The 25,198-nt window shown below is 41.5% G+C and overlaps 1 protein-coding gene across 3 annotated transcripts in view; it reads left to right on the forward strand.

Moving 5' to 3' along the window:
* Positions 1 to 1,412: 1,412 nt before the first annotated feature.
* ptprz1b (protein tyrosine phosphatase receptor type Z1b) overlaps positions 1,413 to 25,198 on the forward strand; it is a 100,990-nt gene continuing 77,204 nt past the window's right edge. For all 3 annotated transcript variants that reach the window (XM_085769822.1, XM_085769824.1, XM_085769823.1), the window contains exon 1: positions 1,413 to 1,693. In XM_085769822.1, coding sequence (XP_085625948.1) covers positions 1,630 to 1,693 — 64 coding nt within the window. In that variant the 5' untranslated portion in view covers positions 1,413 to 1,629. The remainder of the gene's footprint in view (positions 1,694 to 25,198) is intronic.

Raw genomic sequence — 25,198 nt, forward strand, 5'->3', positions numbered from 1 at the left:
TTAAGAGCTTTTTTTTTTTTTTACATCACTTATTTTGTTTGTATCCTTTTAATAAATTCTAAGTCTAATTCTAAGAAGTTGTATTACATACAACATGTTGTTTTTGACCTCATCTTAGCTGAAATATTTCTGTGCAGGGTCGCAGGGGGCTGGAGCCAATCCATCATAGGGTGAGGGAGGGGCCCTGTGGGCTGACACATAGAAACAATCTCACACACATTCACGCCTGCAGGCAGGATGAATGAGTGTGAATGAGTGCTTCCCACTACTCCGCCATGCCTCCCACCATTACACCAAACCAGCCTATTTAAATATTCACTTTAGGTTTTCTTTATAGACAGTTGGCTACACAAGAACACACACTCAAGAACATTTTGTTCATAAGGGGTTGTGCAGTTAGAATTTCCCTGAATATTTAATGGATAAATTCAGCACCACTATCTAAGACCCTTTCCGTACCCTTGCTATACAAACAATACTCAGCACAAATGATTCATGCCTCTACAAGCTGTCGTCCTTCATTGACAACAAGTCAATAAATACGTAAATCACTGAGACACTGACACCTCCTGATGTCATCACTGTCTTATTACCTGTAAAGACCTCTCATGTTAGGCTGTTATAGGCTTTGATATTCTTATTTCCTATAAACAGTTGTCTTGTTATAATGATTAGGTCAAATACTGTCTATGTAAAACAAAATATTGTCATTTTTCCAATTAGGGATAAGTTATAAATCCTAATTGAAAGATTCGGGTAATGTGTGTGATGATTGTGATGATTTGTGCAATGGGACGGAGCAAGCTTTCTCTCTGTATTTAACCCATTCGCAAATTAATGGGATATATGTTTATTGTGAGTCTAGATGTTGCCCCAGTTCAGTCTGTAGCTATAATAAAGCTGTAAAAGTAATCTATGTGTTGAATAGCCTATTCATCTCTCAATATCATAATCCTTCCTCATGTCATAATGTTGTACATCACCCACAATAACCTGGACCTGAGTTGAACTGTAGCATTTAATTGCTTGTATTTCAGACTAAACCAAACATATTGTGTTGGTGTTGCAGAGATAACAGCTACAGCATGTCAGAGCAGATACATGGAACTGGTTTGTGTTCCAGTTTAAACAAACTGGTTTAATAGATACAGACAAAAATGTAAAAAAAAATATTACAACCATCTCCAGTCTCCCCTGTTCTATGAGCATCATACTGCTGCCCTGCAGGAGAGCAGCCGCACGCCGCAGACACACACCGTGTCTCTGGAGTACTATCATAAGAATATTACAGGAGTGATACAGTGATTTCCATTAAGGGCACTGGGAGGCGCGCGCGCCCAACCCGCCTCTTAACTGAGATATATGCGTGAGAGCGCGTCTCTAATCATCCAAGCAGCCCGCGAGACCGCACTCATCTAACCAACCCTGCAGCCGAACCAAGCTGAATCAAGCCGAGCCGAGCCGAGCCGAGCCGACCTGAGAGCAGCCCAGCACCGAGCCCTGCCGCCCCGCACAGAGGCAGCGGAGGAGGAACGATGACCTGGTAGCGCAGCTTTACGCACCCGACCCGCCGTCCATCCTCACAAACCCTCATTCTGCCTCTTCACGTCTGATTCTCACGCCGACACCATGGAGACGACAGTTCCAAGGACCGATCTGATCATCTCCCAGCTGCTCCTTTTCAGCCACATAGGTAAGAAACTGAGAGAGCAACATAAACCATGACTGAATCGACGGTGCTGGCTGACATGTGATGCCGCGGACGTTTTCGAGCGGCGCGTCTGCGTTATCCCCCCCGAGCTGGTGCACACTCCAGCCCGTGTGTCACAATCTGCAGTCAGCGCTAAGGAGAAAAAATGAATTTTTACACGTAGATGATATTTGTGAAAACACGCGTTTCCGACGTGTACATGTGTGCCTGCGTTGCGCTGTGTAGCGCTGAAGGCTGTCGTCCACTCCGATCCCGTTTCACCGGAACCTCTGCGGTGGTTTCTCTGAGCGTGATGTGAACATGTTGAGCCATTTCTCCAAACACAAGTCGGAGTGGATCGGTGGAAGTGTTGTGCAGCGTGACGATGCTCTGCTGTCTCTGTTGAACTTAGTTGATGTGTGATGCGTTGGGTCATGTGCTGCTGCACCTTTCCTTCAGATGAGTTTCTGCAACAGAAGCGGTTAATATTTCTCTATTTGTGTCATTTTGTCCTGAATTTCACAGCCTTCATTGTGCTGAAATTATACCGTTCCTGCACTTTGCATGTAGATTCAAATGTCAGACCTTTGCAGCTGGTATGCTAAGTACCATTAAAAATGATCATGGCTGTTAAAAAGAAGTATAGGAAAGTTTATAACCTGTGGCATACTGAGACTACTTATCTTAAACGTGTTGCTACTTTTAATAGAGGTTTGTTGAGTGTCAGTAGAGCAGATGTCAAATCCCAGATTCTCCCATATATTTTGAGTAAGTGTGTAGCAGATGGGGAAGTAAAATGCAAAAAAGTGCAATCTCATAATACACTGTTCGTCTACTATTTGAACAAGTAATGAGATGAATCATCACTCCAGCTATCATCAAAACCATGGTGTTTCATCACCACCTGTAACTAACAGACTGCCTCCTAGCAAGCTTTGAACATATAACATCATGTAAATGCACACTGTCCTTTCAGACCAGCACTCTGGGCCGGTGGCATCTGCTATAAGCAAAAGCTTCACTGCTCCCTGGAGGGTCTTTTATTCCAGGTGAGGTTAGGGGGACTTAGCAGCTCTTAAATAAATCATTGTGTTTCAGTTTTCCTGCGGCTCACATCATGCTGTTTGCGGAGGCATTTTCTCCCAGGGGCCAAGCCAAGCCAGGCTCCCTCTGCGTTTTAGACTGTAGTTGTCATTTTAATAACAACACTGTGACTCAGTAAATAGTCTGTATAGCTGCTATCCTTCCTCTTCCCTGCTCTCATTTAGATAAACAGCCGCCGTCTACCTGATGCAGTGGCCGTGAGCTGTAAATATCTTCTGTACACTGATGTCACCTCTCTGAGGAGGCCAGGTTGTAGCTGGCATCATCTCCTGATGGGGAAAAAGAATGATTAACCAATCAGATGAAACTACTGTCATACTACTGCCAAACTGTGACCGGCCACGAGCAGGTCAGGGCTATGCCAAGGAGAGCCAGCTGACCTCTGGTCTCACACCAACTGAATATAGCATGTGAGTCACATTGAAATGAAAAGACAGAGCTGCTAATCCAATAGTACTGGTAAATGCAGTTGTGGAGTTTTAGGTAATGTTAAAGGAATAGTTCAGCTTTTTTGAAGTGGGGTTGTATGAGCTGCAAATGCCCATTAAGTACACTAGATGCAGTAGAAAAGGTCTTTCCACCTGCATCTAGTAGACCTTTCTACTACATCTAGTGTACTTAATGGGCATTTGTAGCTCATACAACTCCACTTCAAAACACCTGAACTACCCCTTTAATGCAGTCTGCAAAGTACTTTCTCTGTAGCACATAAAAAATAAGTTGGTAAGGATGTAAATGTAAAATTCTAAACGTATATAACACTTGTGTGTAAATCCTGCATCTGTATGATACAGTGTGAAAAGAGTGCAGGTGCTACAATGAGAAGAACGTTTGCCTGACTTGTAAAGACTTCTGTAACTCTGTGATGTCACTACGCCCCCAGACCCCGCCCATCTTTTTTGGAGTCTTTGAAATATGTGAGACTTTTCAAAAAATGTTCAAAGCAAGGAGCGCTACGGGGACTCCTTTCTCAAATATAGAGGTGCTCTTTGGAGAGGGATCCAAGGGATGTGGAGAGACAAAGAAAAACTCCAAGGCACTCTCTTGAGTTAATAAAAATGCCTTTAATTAATCTGGCATTGTCACAATGACAAGTTTAAAATGACTATGACACGTTTGCCAGATTAATTAAAGGCATTTTTATTAAACTATGTGAGACTTTTATTGGCCCACTCAGAAAGCAGTCATTAATCCAGAAAAGTCAGATCCTTCTCTCTGATTGGCTCATCAACCTGTTGTTACTCGAACTCCAAAGAGAAGCCTGAGAGGAGACTTAAACTACACTGAGATGGATTTTGGTTCTTAAAACCACAAATATATCTTATTATGGTTCAACACCTTAAATAAAACAATGGAGAAGAAAATATGGAGACAGAACCTACACTACCAGCTTTGGATGACGTCTTGATTTGACCTTCGAGAAATCAAATTCACTCTGTTCAGCATTGATTCTTAACAAAGTTATCTTATTGTTCAATCAGCATGTAGCCTAAGTCTCATGACATTCAGTGTAGGAAGCTGTGTCTCGGTGTTCTTATGTCCTGAGGACAAACCTGCGTGTCTCTATTTGATGAGATTTGGTATGATCAGATTAACTCTGTTTTCTTTGTTTAATGTTCTGCAACTTGGTACAGAAATAGACAAATAATGAGTGGTGAGTTAGTGAGACAGCTCTGTTAAAGTCTAAAACCCTCTGTTGCATTTATGTCATTTTCTTTTAGACACCGCTCCTGTAAATAAGTAAAGATCATGTTCCCGTCAACACCACAACTTTGCTGTCTGTCCCTTATACTGTCACCAGAGGAGTAAACAGTTCCCTGTTGCCGGATCCTAAATAGGACACAACTTGGATCAGTCCTCCTTGATGCTCCTTTTGCACAGTCAAAGCCTGGCTGTGTTGCGTAGCTGCAGCAGTTGAGTCAATTGTTAGAGGATCTTGGACCAACTTTGTTTTGACTGCAGCCATCTCATGCACGTTATTTAATTTCCTCTCCTTGTAAAAGATACTGTTTTGTTGTTGTTTACATCCACGGAGAGAGAAAAACGCTTTCCTTCAGGGACAGGAAGTAGAGCATCCTCCAGCCATCTGTCCCACAATATGCCTGGACACCACTCTGAATCACACAGCAACACATTTCCTCGCCCGGCCCCTTTCAGTTACACACATACAGATCTCTGTGGTGATTGAGTGTCTTTGTTCTGCCAGAGAACACCGTACCATATGCTTTTCAGCAGCAATGCTCCCACTACACAGTATACATCATACATCTGACCTGTCAGTGGTTGCTCAGCTGCTGCCTGTCACTCTCTATGTAGCGTTGTGTAGGAAGGGAGAGCTTGAAGATGTGGTGGTGTGTTATGACAGGGGGATACATGTTGATATGAAAGCCTCAGAAGTGTAGGAAACCTCTGCAGGTTGCTGCTGGTTACACCTAAAACTACTCAGATTCAGCTCAGCATGACGGCCATATCTGTCTTCTCTGGTGTTCAGAACGCTTGGCTTCAGACCCCAGACTTCAATTTGTTCCATTCAGCTTTCCAAAAAGGAAATTGCATCTGATGCTTCCTGACAATAATTGCCTGTATTTGTCGGTGGTTTCTTTTTGTAAGTGGTGATACATCTGATGACTCACTGTTATGTTTTAAGGGAGTTATGTGTCATTACAAGCTTTTTATCCCAGCGCCTTCAATGATGAGTAAGTTTTCATCATCTCATTACAGTCAGTATCAATACTTGGCTACATTTTTAGAGTTATTTAGCTGCAGTGATTGGATTGGAATTGGTAGTAAATGCACCACAGGGTTAATAGATAGGAGGAGAATGGAGATGGGCTGGATGGAGCCATTGATCATTCAGCAGCTCAGTAGGATCTATACTGCACTTGTGTTAGTGTGTTTACATGGATGGAACAGTTTCACCTCTTTCTTACCTCCGTTCACTCCTTCTATTGTACATCTATGGCAGAATAATCTTAATCTGGCCGACGTTCCAGCAATCCACACTGTAATACCTCATGTGTTATGTTTAGTATGAGTTCAGTGATCATATGTTCTGCTCACGAGATACCATCTGCCGTCCCAGCGCACTCGGAGCTTTAGAACCAGAGGGGTTCCATCCGGTGGCATAATAGGGCGCCTGATGGTGTAATAGTAATTGCCTACAAAATACTGGCACACACACACATTCCGGCACACGCAGCGTACCGAGTGAGTAAATCCATAAATAATGTAGAAAGAGCAGTGATGAAGGTGTCATCAGTCACAGACAGTGATACCTTGTCAGCCTATCTGCAGATTCATCTACAACTAAATCTGCCACATATAGATACTCTAATATGTAAAATAACACTAGAAGAAAGAGGAGCACCCATCTGTCACTTAAAGAAGCCACATCCCTCAATTGCACATGATCAAATGTAAGTGAGTTGTTTGAACATATAACATTTTTGTACCAGTTTGTTTTAACTGATGGTATGACTACTCAAAATGCTCATTCAGTTTACCATTACTGTAAATGGTTAATTATTAACCTGAATCCCTGATATTTACAAATAAACTGTACCGAATGTTGATTGGCCTGATCATGAACATTTATGATCTGATGCATTCCTTAACTTAACGTAACAAGTGTGTGGTGACACTTTAAGAGACTGATATCACCAAAGTACTTACCAAGTTTATTACTTACATTGAGAGAATTATTATTTTTTATTATTTTTTGTCAAATCTTATGTTTAATGAGGCAATATCTAAATAAATATGCACTAGTTTGCATACATTTCCATAACAGGAATCTGAACAATGGATGAAGGTGCTTTCAAAAATCTTGTTTATTTATTTATTTTTTTTCAAAAGTTTTTACTGAGGGGATTTTGGATATCTCTTTTTATCAGAAAATACTGTCACCAGCCCTAAAACACAATGAACAGTAAATGTTGCCATGTTTTTAGGAATAAAATGTACAAATCAGGCTGTGAATAATATATCAACAAATCCCTCAGTAAAAACCTTCAGAATATAGACAGGAATAAAACTGGAAGGTTTGGTGTCTGTGGGAGTATGAGGAAAAACTAATTTTGAGAAAACTGCCTTTATATTGTAAAATTCAATAAATTGTTACTATCTACTTTTACGATTTGTTACTGACACAAAGGGAATGACAATTTTTGGAGCCTACATCATTGTTCAGGAGAGAGAGCTTTACAACGATACCTGACATGACATGGGTCATACAACAGGCATGGCAGAGTTTGTCACAGTAGCTGCTAACTTTTGGTGAATTTAGGAGAAATCTACTGACGAAAGAGACACAATGAAGTAAAATAACCACAATGTGGATTTTATAGCGTTTCTTTCCTTTAAGAAAAGTCTGCAACACCAAAAGAGCTCCAATGCAATAATTTATTCACATTCACATGAGCCGGTGGGGCTCGAAACGTCATGTGAATAAATTATTGCATTGGAGCTCTTTTGGTGTTGTGGACTTCATGTTACGCTCCTTTTGGTCCAGCACCCACCCAACAATGGGCAAGTAGGATGTGCGTGCTGTTTGTTACTTCTATAAGGGAGCAACATAGCCCAAAATCTCCAAATGCACAAAAAAAACAGTGTTTTTGCCTGTAGTGTCTCGCCTTAACTCTTGCACCAACATTACATACAGTATCACTGTTGATGCCAAAGAGTGACCCACTGCTCTTCACTTCATTCTCTCTCTCCTCCTTTTTGTGCCTGTATATAGTACATGAGATATAATTGTGTGTCCCCCTCCTTGTAGCTTTAACTCCGTGCTTAAGATGAGATTATGTGTGCACTAACTTACACACATGCGCACACACACACACATACACACACACTGGCTCAGCGTGATGGAGTCAAGCTCCGTAAACCAGCCAAATAAAAATCTTCACTGAGGGAAATAAATCTTGTTAGCAAGATTTTCCAAAGCCTTCTTAACTGTCTGGTTTTAGCAGGAAAAATATAATCAGATTTTTTTTTTTTTTGGTGCTGAAATTCTGGAGATGATGATACTGTAGTAAAAATGTTTCCATCTAAAATTTCAGAATGAGGCATTGTGTTTTTAATTTGGTAGTATCAGAGTGTTATGTAGATTTCTTTTCAGTAACAACTTTGAAAAACCAAACTTGAGTGTGTACTGATAGAAGTGGGTTGCAGTGTTATCATCACCACAGTGCTGGCAGTGCTGAAAACCACAGATGTTACATTGAATAATTGATTGGCTGCTTTCTACTCTGGTATTTTGTCGTCCCTCCCCTCTGTCTCTCCGTCGAGTTTTTATCTGGCCTCTCCATCTAAAGCATTTTATTCATAAGTGCTCTTATTCTTTAATCCACTTAGGAGCAGTCTGCTCTCACTGCGGCAGCGCACGGTCACAGTTATTTTAGAGCCGGTCTGTGCCACAAGGACAGCTGGATCTCTTTGATGCTGAGCCGCCCGGACAGGAAACTCAGCTCAGTGAAACACTTGTGTCACTCAAAAGTTTTGTGCTGTAGCTGCTGTGGCTGCTCTTCTGAGCAGTGATTGGGTAAAAATGGAATATAACGATGGAAAGGTACTATTGTGTTACACAAGGAGAAGTCAGCAAAGCCTACTCGTATATGTTCACTAGGCTTGGGTGGTATCCAAATTTTGATACCGTCAAACTTCCTCCACATTTTACCACGGTATACGGTATTACCGTGACTAATTAAAAATGATGACGTAAGTGGCATTACCAAACATTGGCTTGTGTCTTCACCATTCAGAAACTGAATACTAGGGCTAAACATTAGCAGACCAAAATCTCATTGGTCGATTGGTCGCAGGAAAAAAAACAAAAACATTTGGAGCCGCGTCTTGTCAAAATGAAGTCAAAATCAATATGACCGAACTGAAAGGCTATAGGGCTTTTATTTTGAAGGGCGAGATACAGGAAGTCATGACACGCACTCGCTGTCAGTTTCTTTTTTCTTTTTTCTTTTTTTTTTATATGACACGGCAGGTCCGGTCCCTTTTTTTTTTTTCTTGTCAAGAGCGACTTTTTCCGATGTTGTTCCAGACGTTTCTGGTTTGGAGACGTATCACTGCTGTTTTCAACGATTAGCGGGACCCGTCCCACAGGCTCACCGGCGGTCTGTCTCACAGTGTCACGGAGCAGAGACATGATAGCAAAGACGGTTTATAAACCAAGACCTTCCATGACCAGTCAGCTTCCTGTATGCATGTCACGTGGGCTTCTGCTCGGCCACACCCCTTTAGGGAGACCAGAGGCAGCCTGGAGTGTATTGACTCCAATGGGACAATTTAACGTGAACACCGATTATGGTCGATTCTTTCTCCCCACAGTCACTGAAGTAAATTTTGAAAGTAAAAAGTAGGCTAAAACATATTAAACTAACTGAAAATTCAACCACACATAAGTGCTACTGGACATATAATCAATTTTAGACATTGAATTACTTTTATTTAATATTTAATCCTTATCTCCTATATAAGTGCATTGCATTTTTTCATGACGGTATTGAAATTGATACCGTTGCTATTTTTAAACACCTGCAGTACCGCCCAAGCCTAATGTTCACACAGACAAATTGTGTAACGGTCCTGGCTTTGGCAAATTTAACAATATTGGCAAGTATAATAAATGTAGCTTTGTTTTGTTAATGCTAAAACGTGTCACAACTGTGTCAAAAGCATAAGAGACGCATTGTGGTGCTACTATAGACTGAATTAATATGAATGTAGCCTGTGTGCCTTCTCCAATTATACTTGATTTCATGTCTTGATAAAATGTGAGTAAGTTATATGTCACATTGTGTTTGTTGTGGCCGTGTTGTCCCCTTGGAGGTTGCACGTTAATGACTGAAGCAAGTTCATGTAAATTAGTGTTGCTTATGTCATCTCTGAATGGTTAAATGCTGCGACAGAGACTTTATTGTTTGAGTGAGCAGAGTAGTTATTGGATGTAACTCAAGTACTAGGAGTAAATACGTTTCTTTGTATTCCAACCAGTCAAAGAGCATTCAGTTATCGCTCCTGGTTCTTTGTTCGTGCTGGATCTGTTGGTTGGATGTACGTCTGTGTGTTGTCCTGACATGTATGTTGGGCCATAGTGAAGAACTGATAAAAGCTAACCTAGACCTCAGCCACATAAGGAAGCATTAGCACAGGTGCACTCCCTGCTTGAACTTAAAGGTCCAGTGGGGTTAAAACCGTGATATCCAGCGTTCAGATTCTAGTTTGCAGCGCTCACTCGCTCACACCCACCCCTCCTGTCGGCAAAGTGACGGTGGCCTCTGAGGACAAAAAAACATGTTTACTATGAATGAGAGGACTGGAGTATTTCAGGAGCATGGAGCGATGAGGTGAAGATCTAAACCATTTTACCATATGTCTGCTGTTTCCTCCTTCTTCTTTCCTTCCACCTTCTTCTTCATTGGTTTATTTATGAATGCCAAACTCTTGAAATGTGCTCTCTGGTTGGCTGGATTTTCCGTTCGGGCTGCAGTACAAACATGGCGGCCCAAGATGGCGACACTCTAATTATTATGGGTTACAAAAACCAAACAAATTTTATTTTATAGCAATTATACACTTATATATTCATGGGTAGTATATTCAGATTTTGCCAATAAACCTTGTTAATTATTACACACTGGACCTTTAATGTTGTACACCGGGCTGATATTCCTGTTTAGAAACTGACAGGAGAGCAGCATGGTGTGATGATGATGCTACATTATTCAAACAGTGTTGTAAGTCATGGCTTCAATGCCTTTTGTTTATTGACTGAAAACCACACAGATACTCCCATTATTCTATTAGAAGTGGTTAAAGTAGATTACTAGCTGACTCCCCAGCAGTGACAGATGTAACTGGTGCACAGTATGATTTTCTAGCATAATTGTTCAGCTCGAGTTTTCAGTGGTGACCCACAGTTATATGGCTGAAACAGAAACTTCTCTGCCGCTGATGCTGAATCACTAAATTGACTTACGTATCACTCAGATCACATCCAAAGTTCTGCAGTTGATGTAGATGTTTACTTGAAATGGTGTCATATGACCATGTAGGAAGACAAAAGTTGGGTTAGGATGGGGTTCAGAGGCCAACTGTCACTGGTTCTGTTTACACCTGCTATTACAATCAATCAATTCAATTCAGTGGCTTTATTGGCATGGAAGTTCCCAGCTGATCTTATCACAAGTACAGGTGTGAACACACATTATATTGTATAATTTCAAATGGATGAAACTTTGAGTGTAATGGTTTACTCTTTGGTATCGAATTCTAAAGGAAAGGAAGGAAGAGGAGTTGGTCAGTTCCAAGAAAGAATGACTTGAGGAAGGGTTTAGTGGGGTGTGACCATCAGAGGAGTGTGAGGTAGGAAATGAAGATGGCAGAATGACCGAGAACAAAAGGTGAAAAGGAGAGGAAGAGTGAAACTAAGTCAGTGAAACCATCAAATGCCAACTCTCCCCGCGCAGTCTCTCCAGTCGAGGAGGTCTGTCTGAAGTTACAGCAGCTGACAATGGCCGTCTGTCTCCGTCGGTGCCCACGCACAAAAGCCACTGTTGTGTTTTTAAAAGGCTGGCACCGAGGACTGAGGCTACCGGAGAGGGAGAGAGCCCCGCCGCCACTGGGCTGGCCAGCTGAGCGCCACACAAGGCTTCTGCATGTACAAACGCACACAGCCGCACACACTGGAGCTTTCACGGTATTTCCTCACAAGGTACTTGCGTAACGGCGGGGAGGTGTTGAGGTGATAATGAGACTGATGTATCCATCCTATGTAGCAGAGCTTCATTAACGAGGACGTTCCCTCCACAGTGCGTCACCGTCGTGGGCTCTCTCTCCTGCATCGTATTGTTCTGTGCTCCACCCGTGGGACTGTTGTCTTGCAGATTCTGCAGACACGGATTCAAAGCCTTTGTTGAACATCTATAGACCTACACCAGAGGCTTAGACAAGGGCACTGCTACTGTGACTTTGTCGTGGTCTGTTGTTAATGCTTTTATGGGGTGCACCGATCCGGCTTTTTCAGTCCAAATGCCGATACCGATACCTGGGCTTAGCATATCGACCGATACCAGATACTGATCGGATACCACTGTTGGATTAATAAACTGTACACTTTGCCATGTGGATGACAGTGAAGGCATCAGGCTTGACTTTAATTAGTTTCCTAACTTTGTAAAACTTTGTTTTTTTAATACTTTGTTTTTTTTCTTTGCATAACACAAACATGAGGTTATATACATTCAGTCACATTGAATGATACGCATAGACAATACTAGTCACGAGATGATACACTTTCATTCACAAATTTCAGCCGCTACACTCTAATATGTAACCCATTTAGCCCAGTATTCTTTTCCCTTTTCCTTCTGTAATCTCAAAATAAAAGATAGACGTTCCATACTGTATATGTCATTTATTATATTTTTTCCATTGGTTCAGGGTGAGAGGTTCTCTACGAAGCCAGCATATTGCTTGCTGCCATGAGAATTTTTAATAAATATCTATCCCTGTTATGCAGAGCCTTACTCCCCAAATAAAATGAAAGACAGGTGTAATCAATATCAAATCCCAGAATCCTCTTTGTTATAGCATGCACTTCAGTCCGGAAGGGTCAGGACCAAAAGATCTGAGTATGGTCTGCCAGTTATTATCCACATTGTCTCCAACAAGGTCTGATGACCAGTTTGTTTTGAGTTGTTCTGTGTTTGTTGTCTACTGGCATGTTGCACGTGCCGCTGATACATGATGTGGCATGCCTCACAAACATATTGAAGTGAATAGATGGGCATCATAGATCAGCCCCTTTATCTGATACCCAATCTAGATATTTAGTCAATATCTGGTAGTGGTGCAACCAATCATTGTTGATCTGTGATCTGTTCAGATCGTTCTCCATAGATCGGTACCCAAGTGGTCTGTGGATCAGTTGATGACTGTGTGAGAACCATAGACTGTAGATGAGAACACACCCAGCTGAATAAACGGGCAACTAAAAAAACACTTGGTATCGGCAGCTCTACGTTGCGCACAACAACAACAAGTTGTAGAGTTTGTGTATTTGCGTGTGGGTAGGCCTGGGACGATAATCAATAAATCAATTAATCGCACGATAAATGAAAATGAACTCGATCATTTTTCCGACCTCGATATATCGCCATGTGCATGCGCACGTATTTGTTTTCCTGGTCTCTTGCCTCCAACCAGGCTGGATGACAAGAGGCTTCACACTGTGCATCGGTCTCAGCACCTGGGCCGTTTGTTTTGCAGAATGAAAGGAGTGAACCCTCTTTTCAGTCATCCAGGATCTTTGTTTCCCAGAATGCATTTCACAGCAACCGGCAGCGCTAGCTGTAAAGCTAAGCAGCTAAAAGCTATTTTACTGTAATTCTCGCTGCAGCGCTGTTAACACGTCACTTTTTAAAGTTTTAATATTTTTTCATGCGAGAAAGTCACAGTTTAGATCCCCAGTCTGTGGTCAGTTTATCCACATATCGCCTGTTGGGAGATTTCCTCCGACGTTTTTGGAGCTAATGTGGTAGCAGCGAGCAGGAGGAGCGGGACTTCCCACAGTCTGCAGCCGTCTGCAGCTAGTGATGGGCAATCGAGGCTTTGTTGAGGCTTCAACACCTTTTTCGAGTAATGATTCATTACTCGCGAGGCTTCACTGACACAGTGCTCCAGTACGACATCTAGTGTTCAATAAAATGAAGTGCAATTGAGACGTGTCATTCATTGGTTCATTGATTGTTTGAGATTTGATTTGCCATGCACACTCCTGTTCAACTAACGTGACATGGTTGTATGGTTTCAAGCTGACACAATAAAAATAAAAATATAAAATAAACATGAAGTTTCTCATTTGGCATATGATTGTGATAGGCTTTCGGTATTGACTTAGCCTGATTAGGCTCTGCTATGAATTACATTCTCCTCTGAAACAAGTCTAAACAGTCTATGGCTTTATACGATGTGAAATGGTGTAGATGGCAAATGTGATCTCATTTCAAAATAGAAAAGAAATATGGCAAGTTCGGCAAACGGATTCGATCTCACGTCTGAGGGGTGAAAGCCCGATGTAATCACGGTGCGCTACCGTCAACTTCACAACGTGTCGTACGGGACGTATTAAATATTTCTGAAGCCCATACGGTCGTTGACGCTTCAATCGTTACAAATATGCGTGTTACAATGCTTAAATAAATTATTTTTCCTCTGCTCCACATATCATGTTATAGAATTCCTGGTACTGAATGCTACACTTTCCAACCAAATCTCTGCCGCCTCAGTTTCTATGTGCTTCGAAGGCTCAGCTCAGCTCTCACAGAGAGCCGAGACAACCAAAACATTGACGGTGCTTCATGAATGACTGAAGCAGTAAAGTGGTTCATACGTCATCCAAGTGGTTCATACGTCACGTGATCTTTCCCAACCGAAACATCAACGTGTGACTCGAAGTGACTGCATCATGTGGCTTGAAAAAATGGACTGTAGTTTAGGAAATACTTTGGAAGTGTTGGGCCAGGGTTAATGTTTGATATATGTAATGTATATAATATGTGTACGCCAATTAAAAGGAAAAAAAGACACTCCTCCGGGGTATCGATCTCATGTTGTTTGGGCAGAAGCTCATGTCTCTAACCACTACTCTAACGCAACGACCTCAATTTCATAATGGGGCGTACTTAATATATTGGATACAGTAATTAATAGTGATATAGAAGACCACATGCCTTATTTGGCTGTTAAGATAATAACATGTGCTCTACAAATACACACTGGTGTAATTTTTATATGAGGCTAATGCAAATGCAGACTGCCATATGATTTTGGCAAAGTATGCTTTGGGGGTTATTGATAATTTATGGTTATGTAGGTAAAGAAGGTATGCTTGAAGACAGGGCAGAGGGTGTGCTTGAAGACAGAGCAGAGGGTGTGCTTGAAAAACTGGGCAGTGGACGTGCTTCTGTAACATTTTATGAGTTTTTATTCAAAAATAAAAGTTTACACAGTGTATGAGGATTCAGGGGGTTTCTCCGTTTTTGCAAGGAAATGTTTTGCAACTTTGTATAAGTTTGGATATGTGGCTTTGTTGCTGGTCCAGTACTTCAAAGGGTCTTCTTTGCGGTCCAGGGCAGGATCGGACAGATAGCGGTTTACTTCAACAATGGCGTTGGCGGTCGCATTTTGTGTTTGCCGCGCCCTGGTGGCATCATTGTCCAGCAGCCCCCACAGGTCAACTCCTGAAAAAAAACATCAGACCCATCAATACAAATGTAATTTTGTGTCGTTATTCATGATTAAATAATCAAAAAAAGAAAAGGAATACCGGTGGAGGCTGCTGCTGTTGCTGGAGGATCACTCTGAGTTCCTTGTGGAGTGGACGGTGGCTGCTGCTGCTGCTGCGCGACATGAATGACTTTTGTGCACTCTGAGATTAGACGCTCCTTAACAAACGTTGCCACTCTCGGGCTGGAAAAGCCGAATGTTTTGAACCTTGGGTCAATCATCGTCGCCACTGACAACGAGATCTCCTCCTTATCTTACAGTCTGTCCACCAGGCACCTGATGAGGCTTCGTGCCAGATGTCTGGCCATGTCAGTGGACAGCTGCGGCTCAAGCTGTTCAATGGTGTGGCGAAGGACCCGGTAGAGGGGGATGACCTTAAAGGCCGACACTCTTTTTTCCTCCGACAACTCTACAGTTGCAACCTGGAATGCTGCCAACACCTGAAATGACATTGTCAGAATGCATAAACTGTGTAGCAACCTTGGTTACATTGCTGTTGTTGTGTAGTGACTAAACCGTTAATGACTGCGAAATACATACCTTGATGCATTCTTCAGTGCTTTGATACTGTAGGTGTGTGAGTGGGGTCAGGTCAGTGTTGAGTGTGGCAAGTGCTGCTGCCACTGGCTCTCTTTCTTCATACATTCTTTGCAGCATGTCGAAGGTGCTGTTCCAGCGGGTGTCCACCTCTAATGTCAATTTTCGTGCACTGCGGCCCAGTTGCTGCTGCATGTGGACAAGCCTCTGTTTTGCTGTTGTGCTCGTTTTAAACAGGGTGACAATTTTCCGGGTCAAGGCCCGGAGTTGCCTCGATGGAATTCTTAACCACAAGATTGAGGCAATGTGCAATGCACTTGCTGTGCCTGAGGTTGAGGTTATTTGCTGCAGCAATCATGTTACTGGCCGAGTCCGTCACTATACAGCGCACTTTGTTCTTTAGACCCCACTCACCCAACATTGAGTCGACTTCGGCGGCTATGTGGGTCAGCGGTGTGGGTCCTTGGAAAAGGCGTCGTCCCCAGAAGAGCAGTGGACAGCTGGTCACTTGCGTTAATAAAATGACATGTGACCACAAGATAGGCATCTGTGTTTATAGATGTCCACATGTCCGAAGTGAGACTCACAGTCTCAACTTTCTGGAGTGCCGCCTTTGCCTTCTCCTTCTCCTCCTCATATTTTGTAGCCACCATTGCTTACAGTTTTTCTCGTTGGCAGAGAGTAGGTGGGGTCCAGCTTGGCCACAAACTCCCTGAATCCAACGTCCTCCACCACAGAGAACGGCTGCGAATCCTGGACGATGAAGTTGACCAAAGCTTCATCCAGGTCTCGCTTTCTATTGCCTAATAACGAACAACAATGCATTAGGTTACATAGACTTACTGAAATGTATCACAAGGTAATATAAAACACACTTGTGGGAATTATCATGTGTAGGTCTACCTGGGTTACTTGCAATAGGGGGCGGCTGCCTGTTCTCCGGTGCCGGATCAGTGTCTCTGCCATGCTTGGCACGCAAATGCCTCAGCATGGAGGATTGGAGCATTGTTGCTGTATGCCAGCTTCACATCACACAACATACACTGGACCTGTGAAACAATGTTCGCAAAGTTCATCCTGATTTGAATGCATTCACGCTAAGGACAATAATTGTGTTATTACGTTCTGACTATCTCAACAGTGACATCATTGTGCTCGAGGGCTTGGCAGCTTTTAGTGTCAATTAATTCACCCACAGTTGAAATAAAAGTAACAGCGTTCTTACCTTATTATCCGGCAACAACTGGAAGTCGTCCCATGCTCGGGACCTTTTCCTGGTTGGTTCGCGCTGAGGCTCCATATCTCTCTCTCTCTCTCTCTCTCTACAGGGTTCGACAATAACGGATCAAACTGGGTCGCTGCAGCGGATGTGCTCTAGGTGAGACAGGCTGTACGTCGCTCGCGGCTCGCCGTATTTAATCGGCGATTTCACTGACGTTGAGCGGCCTGACGCTGCTTCATTAACGCCGCCGCTGTTTCAGACTCGGGGCAGACGCACGCAGCAACAGTCACCTGTTACCGTTTAGTTACCATACCGACGAGCTAACGTGTCCTTTTTAGGTTATAATCCTGTTGTCAATAAACACACGTGGAGACGGTGCTTCAACCAGGGGTGTCAAACATGCGGCCCGCGGGCCAAAACCGGCCCGGCAGTGGGTCCAATCCGGCCCTCAGCATGAATTTGCAGTGTGAAAATTTTACTGTTTTTCACACTGTTGTTTCAATGTCCCACATCCTTGAGTTTTACAGGGGCAACTCAAACTAGAGTAACATGGAAAGGTCTAGGCTATTTCCAGTAGTTCAAGTCAAATGGCCCCAACCAAGTATTGAGAGCATATAGATGGACATGAACATTTTCATATTAAAAATGATTTTTTAAATTGATCTTTTCTAATATATATTTTTTTAGATACTGAATTAATACTGAAGCTAAATTGTCCACTGTCCACTGCAGCATGTGAATGCAATGAAAATAATAAAATCTGATTGGAGGAGCCAGCTTTCTGTTAAAATGTTGTCCAGGTTAATGTTTTTAGCCATTAAAAGGCCCTTCAGTTCAAGATTTCAACTGTGATCGGGCGTTAAACAGGTGGCTCACCTGTTCAGATAGGGCATGGATGGTGTAACTGCTACTGGTCAAATAATGTGAAATAGCAGTTAATTTTACATGTCTGCAATGATTGCCATTTTAATGCAATTATAGATAATAATAAATACTACTTTCTGAAGTAAGAAGTGTTGTGTAGTGTTGTATATAGTCAACAGGAAGGATTTTAGTAAGATATAAGTCATGAGCGAAAGTATGCACCACACAACCAGAAAAAAAAACCTAGGCAGGGCAAGTAAGAATTTAGATGGGGCAAGTAGATTTGAGAAGTACTTGCCCGACAGGGCAAGTAGGAAAAAACCTTAACATCGGACCCTGCTCTATATATATCTATATCTATATCTATATATATATATATATATATATATAAATATAAATAAATGTACATATATATATATATATATATATATATATATATAAATATAAATAAATGTACATATATATATATATATATATAAAAATAAATGTATATATATATATAAATGTATAAGGTGTGTGTGAGTGTAAGAAGTGTGTGTGTGTGTCTGTGTATCTATCTGTTTATCTATATGTAATATTATACTATATCCAGGACTATATCTATATAACTACTTCTATCTAACTATATTATCTACCTGTCTGGCAAATTCTCCACAAAATACGCTAAATACACTAATCTCTCTCTCAATCGCAACAAACCAACCAACCTACTCTGCAAAGACATATTCAAATGAACGCCATTTAAAAGGATACCCAATCCCTGAACGGTCCCAAGCCCGCCAAGTGTTTCACATGACAAACCGAACCAATCAGGTGCTTCATTTGACGTTCGAACCACTGAACTGCTTCAGACGTCATCCAAGTGGTTCATACGTCACAAGTCACGTGACCAAACCACGCCTCGGCACAGTGGTTCGATACAAATGCTTCATGAGCTACCGCGCATGTGTCGGAGCCTTGGGTGTCAGAGACCCATCACTATCTGCAGCAGCTCACGGGCCGGTCAACCTCCGTCGTTGGGGGAGAAAACGACTAAGAAAACTTATCAGCAGGTTTTTAGAGGTTTACCGCCGGCTGGTTTAATACTTTATAGGAGATAAATGCTGGTCTCATTGATGAAATCTTACATCTGTGGAAGTCACATTAGTTTGTTTGAATGAAAAGTGGAGCTTCAGGTGTGTAACGTTATTGGACAGAAGAGCTGCACTGCACTGTTTATTATTTTTTGTTTATTTTATTTTTTTTAGGATAGTAGCTATAAGTTCTTGTCATTCCAACAATGGTTAAAAAAATACTCATGAGAAATAAAAGTTTATCGCATTTAAAAGGGTCTACTATTTCTCTATTATTATGAAATATTATTATTATATTAGTGGTTAATTTGTTCTAAAAAAAAATGTGTCAATAATATCGTTTATCGTCAATAATTTGTGGGACAATATATCATCCAGCAAAATTTATTATCGTCCCAGGCCTACGTGTGGGTTTCTTTAACTGCAGTATGTTGAGCTCTCAAGGCCACCGTATAGGTTTACTACATGCAGTGTAAACACACATCAGGGCATAGTTCAGGGAGGCCATCATGTCTAGCTCTTTTTCAATTAGTATCCACACTGACACCAAAAATCCAGCTGACAAAGAGGACCAGTGTCCTGACAAAGTGGAGTTGTGACGGGAAAGGTTATCCAGCTCTGAGTGAATTTGAATGATGAGATCACATTTAGAGTCAGAAAACAGTTTCTCAGATGAAATAGTTTAGATATATTCAGTGTGTGTTGTGTACCTGCTGTGAAAACAAGTTTATGTGAAGTGAACTTTCTCTGTGAAAGTCAGAGAAGGACAGTGCTGTCATCTAGACCCTCTGTAGTTCACACAATGGCTCTGATCAAAGACAGAGAGTTCAACAGAAAAACTGTTGACTGTTTTCCTGACATTCGCAGCAGCGTGTGAGCCACAGGTTGGTTTAATTAAAGGGATATTTCAACATTTTGGCAAATTTGAATATTGTCATAATCCTTATAGTCTTAGGAGTAGGTTCATTACCTTTAATTGTCGGTGCAAGCTATTTTTAAATTGGTGGGGCACAGATGCGAGCTGCACGGTATTTCCACATTTCCCTCATCAAACTAAATACACTATCCAACAACTCCAAAACACTCTCATGGACAAGTTGTGACCATGCACATTCACCACGCTATGAAATAATAACGTACAATTATGTAACATTACGACACATGAAGCAAATATTCGCAACTACTTGTTTTTTAAATCACTCCGCCCAGCATCCATGTCTGGAATGTAGTTCCGGTTACCTTATTTTGCCTCGAAAACAACTCTGTCTCGTAATGTTCCATTATTATTTCATAGTGGTGAATGTGCAGGTCCCAACTTATCCACCAGAGCGCTTTGTAGTTGTTGATTGTGTATTTGATGAGTTTGATGAGGGAATGCCAGAAATACCGCGTGCCATGCAGAGCCCACATCTCTGCCCCGCTGATCTAAAAACAGCTTGCACCGACAATTAAAGGTAATGAACCTACTCCTTTAAGTTTAATTCAGGCGGCAGTGACGTGGATTGGAAACTACAACCAATAGCTATAATGAAAGTCAATTGTGTGCTCTCATTTGCTTTGTCAATAGTGGAACTCCAGCACAGGACCAACTTTCTTTCCCCAGTGGGAAAGTTCATCAGGGGGCTGCGACTGTGACTAATTGGTGGGTTGAAAGTTGATTAACCCCCCATTGCAGGAGGGTGGTGGGCTGGTGAGGGTGGGGGGTTAATCAACACTCAGCTCAATAGTAATCTTTGGGTGGGCTTCCCCCTTTAAGATGTGCGCGTGCACACACACACATGCACAACACTAAAGCATGTGCATGTATATTTTGTGTGTCAGTGAGACCATGAGTGCATATGTGTCTGGGAATACCTGTGTCTTTGTGTTATCAACCCTTTGTGTGTGTGTGTGTGTGTGTGTGTGTGTGTGTGTCTGCCAACTGCCAGACAAGTGAGGAATTGGGGGCGTGACCCCGCACTGAAAGATAGAGAGGCGAGGGGATGGTTTTGTATCCATGGCGATAGTGAGACTCGGAGCAGGAAGCCAACAGGAAGTCAGGGTGTTCCACACGCCATCGGGGGGCTCTTCCGTTGTCATGACGCTGTGAAGTGTCGTCATGGAAACTCCACTGATTGGGTCTGAATGCTGATAGAACGCTGCTCACTGAGTCTTCAGGGAGCGTTCATCATCCACAGCCTCAACACAACTTTTAAAGTGTCTCTGATAGAAGCTAGAGCAGCTTGACTACATATATGATGTAGTAAATTGAATGAAAAATTAAAATAGTACAGTTTATAGGCTAATAATGTCATTTGGAGAGGGTGGAAAATAACTTGTGACTTCTTAACTTTTTTACTTATTTGATTATTTTATTTGTGATTTCCTTAACTTAGCAAGACCAGTAAGGCAATAGTGTATACACCTATTAGTACAGAATCATGTTGTGCGAATCCCTCTCCCAACAATAAGATAAACGCACTTGAGAGTGGGGCGATCTCAGATAAGAACTATACATTAAAATCAATTCCAGTCAGGATGATAAATAATATACACTCAGCAGGCTGTTAACTGGGAAGGCCTGGTTAAAACTAATGTAGTCTGATAGAAGAGCTCTACAATGTTATTTATTATTATTAATTGCCTAATGCCTTTTAATCATTGTGGAGGATGTTGTGGGTGGAGCTATGTTGCATTTAAAGAGGAGTTTCTGTTATGTAGCTTAAAGAGGAACTATGCAGGATTTTTGCCTTAACTCTGCTACATTTTTATCTTAATTATTGATGTTTTTATTTCATTTAGAGACACAAGAGAGTTGCCAAACAATGTCCCATTGTGCATGTGCAATGACAATAAAGTTCTATTCTATTCTATTCTATTCTATTACAGTTTTTCTCAGTCGCTTTGGTGCTTTTCTCACATCACTCTTAACATTTGCACAACAGTTAGTGCATTTCTCAGAACAATTATCACAAACTGCAAAACCTAGTGGATGACCTGCAAAAGCGCGTCACTTGCTCAAAATGGATTGTCCATCCCTCAAAAGCAAGTACTCATGTCAATGAAACTGTCAGTGTGGTCAAAATGAGAAGTCCTGACACCATCGTTTATGAACAAGATAGTCAAATGGCTTTGTCATGTTTTCATTAGGACACTTTATTCTCTAAGTGTTTTCCAATGCAAAAAGTGATGATACTACCTGAAAATGCTCAAGACAGCACTATACACTACTTGTAGCCATGTGAAAACTACAGTAAAGTTACACATTACTGTATTTAGTGGAGATACTGAATATGTATGTTTCACATTTCTACTGCATATGCTCTTTGCAATTCTGATTTGTTCACAGCATTGTTCAAAGGAAAAATACACTACAGTCATCTACAACAAACATATAGTAACTGAACCTATAGAGTACTGTAAATCATTCCTGCACATCCAGACGTTCCAGTCACATTTTCATCTACATCACTCTGTCAATTGTAGCGATTGAAACAGATTCAATATTCCCAAAGATACAGTAATGTCATCCTTACATTGTATCTCTTTCAACCTTATGCCATTGTTTGTAATGGGCTCAGTCTCTTCCACCTCTGTGAGGTTGTCTTGTAATCCTATGTGATGCAGAGTAAAATTACAGTAATGTACAGTACATGTAGGCTACTGCATCAACCATTATTACTGTAGTGTACAATACTGTAAAAGTGCTTCCTACTTGTAAAATGCTGTAGTACAGTACCGTACTGTAAAGATGGGAAATCTTTACTGTGGTTGCTGTAATACATTACAACACAGTAAATCTGTTCTCTAGTGAAGCTGTAAGTCTAAATGTAAATGTAAAAAAGTTCTTGTCCCACTGTATCTTACAGTAATGCCTGACACAATGACAGCAGTGCAGATTGTTTAGTGCTGAATTACTGTCCAATACCATACATACCTATTGTTCCTTACTGTAAATGTTTGAATAATTGAATTCACAGTGCTTCTCCCAAAATTTAAAACTAGTTTGACAGATTTTGAAAACTAGTTCAAGAATTTTGTATGTAATGACTCAAGCAATGAAATGAGGACTATTAGTTTTATAGGGAAAGACCATTCAGCGTTCAAAAGTATAGTTCATTTTGACTGACATGACATAAACAAACGATAATGTTGTAAAACAGCAGAGAATTGTATGAGAGCAACTGATACATGTCCAAAAGCATTTGCAATTTGTTCAGAGGAAGGAGAAACTGCTACTATGATGTGGACAAATGACTACATGTTGTGGAGGTTGAACTAATAGTTATGAGAACTTTCATTCTGATCTGAGAATAGCACCAAAGCGACTGAGAAAAACTGTAACTAAACAGCTCCAGAGTCCTGGTTAAATCAATTACTTGTAACTCGTTCCAAGGAGAATGGAGGCTCTCTGCCTATAGCGTCTCTTGGCTGAAAACCAACCTTGTAAGATCAGAGCCTCCGACCCGGTGTCCCAGCTCTCATCTTTGCTCACCGGGACGCAAATGCGCCCTGTAACCTGTAATCTGTTGTTTATGACAGATAAGACTACAACTACACAAATATACACATGGTAACATTATATATTATATATAACGTTATCCACCGCTCTATTGATTGATTTCTCACTGGCTTTGTTGTAAACAAATGCACATGGAGGAGAGGAGGGTTAGCAACACAGAGGAAAAGAGACCGGACCTGCATTTTTCCGCTTTAATCTAACCTTTATAAGTGACAAAGTAGCAGAAAAACCAGGAAACAGCAGGCAGCTATTACTTATGTATTTCATTTAAATACACAAATGAAACAGCAGCTGCTTCTTATGGAATTAACTGAAACAAAAATAAAGCAGCAGGGATATACAGACAACATCACCTCCACTCTATCATACATTATGTTGCTTGGCAACACAGTAATTGTTGATGCTGCAGAGTGTTGCACACACCTGACTCAACGTCTGAGCCTCGTTTCCTCCAGTCGTCCGTAAATCCATCTTCTCTGGCTGTTCTCAATCACAGCTAAAGGATCCACCATCAGTGTTTTGAGCGTGGAGCCTCAGCCAGACCCAGCATGCATCTCTTGCTGCTGTCAGGTGTGTGCAGCCTCTTCTCTGCTGCACCTGCTCATTTTGAATTGTAGCATCACTATGTGACTTTTGTTTTTTGTCAGTTAAATGAAGCAAATCAACATACTTGCAATAAGAAATGCAGAAATCAGAGTGAATTTAGGGACATTTCAAATATTTAAAGGGGACATATTATGGAAATATCACTTTTTGAAGGCTCTTTAAAGGTGTACAGAAAAGAAAATAGAATTTAAGCCCACTCTGGGTCATAAAATTTGTGTAATAACTCATCTATCAGACGATGTATGCCAAACTTTGTGCAAAATTCTATTTTTGAGTAAATCCGGGATGAAAGTGTGTATTTTTTTTTTCGCATTGGATAATGCAGGCACACGGATTATACGTCAGCCTGTACACGATTCACCAGCCACTGATATTGGATCCGTAATCCGTCATTCAAACGTCTGAGACACGCACACACACACGGAGCTCGGGCTCGCCCCAATCTTTGAATATCCCGCCCGCTCAATATCGACCAATCAAATTCGTTTTCCTTACTCGGGTAAACTCGTGTTGCAGCTCGTAACAACTCGGCGCGACAAACAGGACAAACGGCCATTTCTGTACACCTTTAACATATATTTGGGTGTTTGTTTTGCCTTCTGGCCCCCAAAATGTGAGAATTGACAAAATAATCAGTAATTTTCAGGCTCCCTAGATTGAAATCCATTTGGTTTTATGAGCTGTTCCCTCAGTTGTCTGGCAATGATGTAACTAGTTTTCGAATTTGCATAACCCCACCCCTACCTGGTACCAGTAGAAGGGGTGGGGCGGGGCAAGCAGTGGCTCATTTGTGTTTAAAGGGACAGACACTGAAACCAGCTGTTCTGAACAGGGCTGTTTTGAGAGGATGAAAAGAGCTGTGATGTTTGATCCTTGGGGTATTTTGACCAAAGCATGTCACAGACATGTCTTTAAGACACCTGGGAACTATTTTAATTTGTGGAGAAGGGCCAGAATATGTCTCCTTTAAAAGTACACATAAAATGACTTGGAGTAAGACTGTTACAGGAACAAGAGGAAACATAGCATGTTGATAGTTGATCATAAGCAGCGCCTCTGTTCTTCATGGTTCAAACCTTCTTCTATCACTGGTCAACACAGCAGCAGACCCCAGATCTGCTCATAAACAAGTGACCAACGCTCTCACAACCGCTAAATGCTACACAAGCTGAAGCTGCTGTTTTAGTTTGCAGCTTCACTGAACTGCTACAGGATTACTAATCACATACAGTACACACACACACACACACACACACACACACACACACATGTTTGGCTATCTTTGTGAGGACACTCAT

This window comes from Trachurus japonicus, chromosome 23, assembly GCF_045865225.1.
Source record: "Trachurus japonicus isolate A0001 chromosome 23, Traja_1.0".
NCBI classification, from domain to species: domain Eukaryota; kingdom Metazoa; phylum Chordata; class Actinopteri; order Carangiformes; family Carangidae; genus Trachurus; species Trachurus japonicus.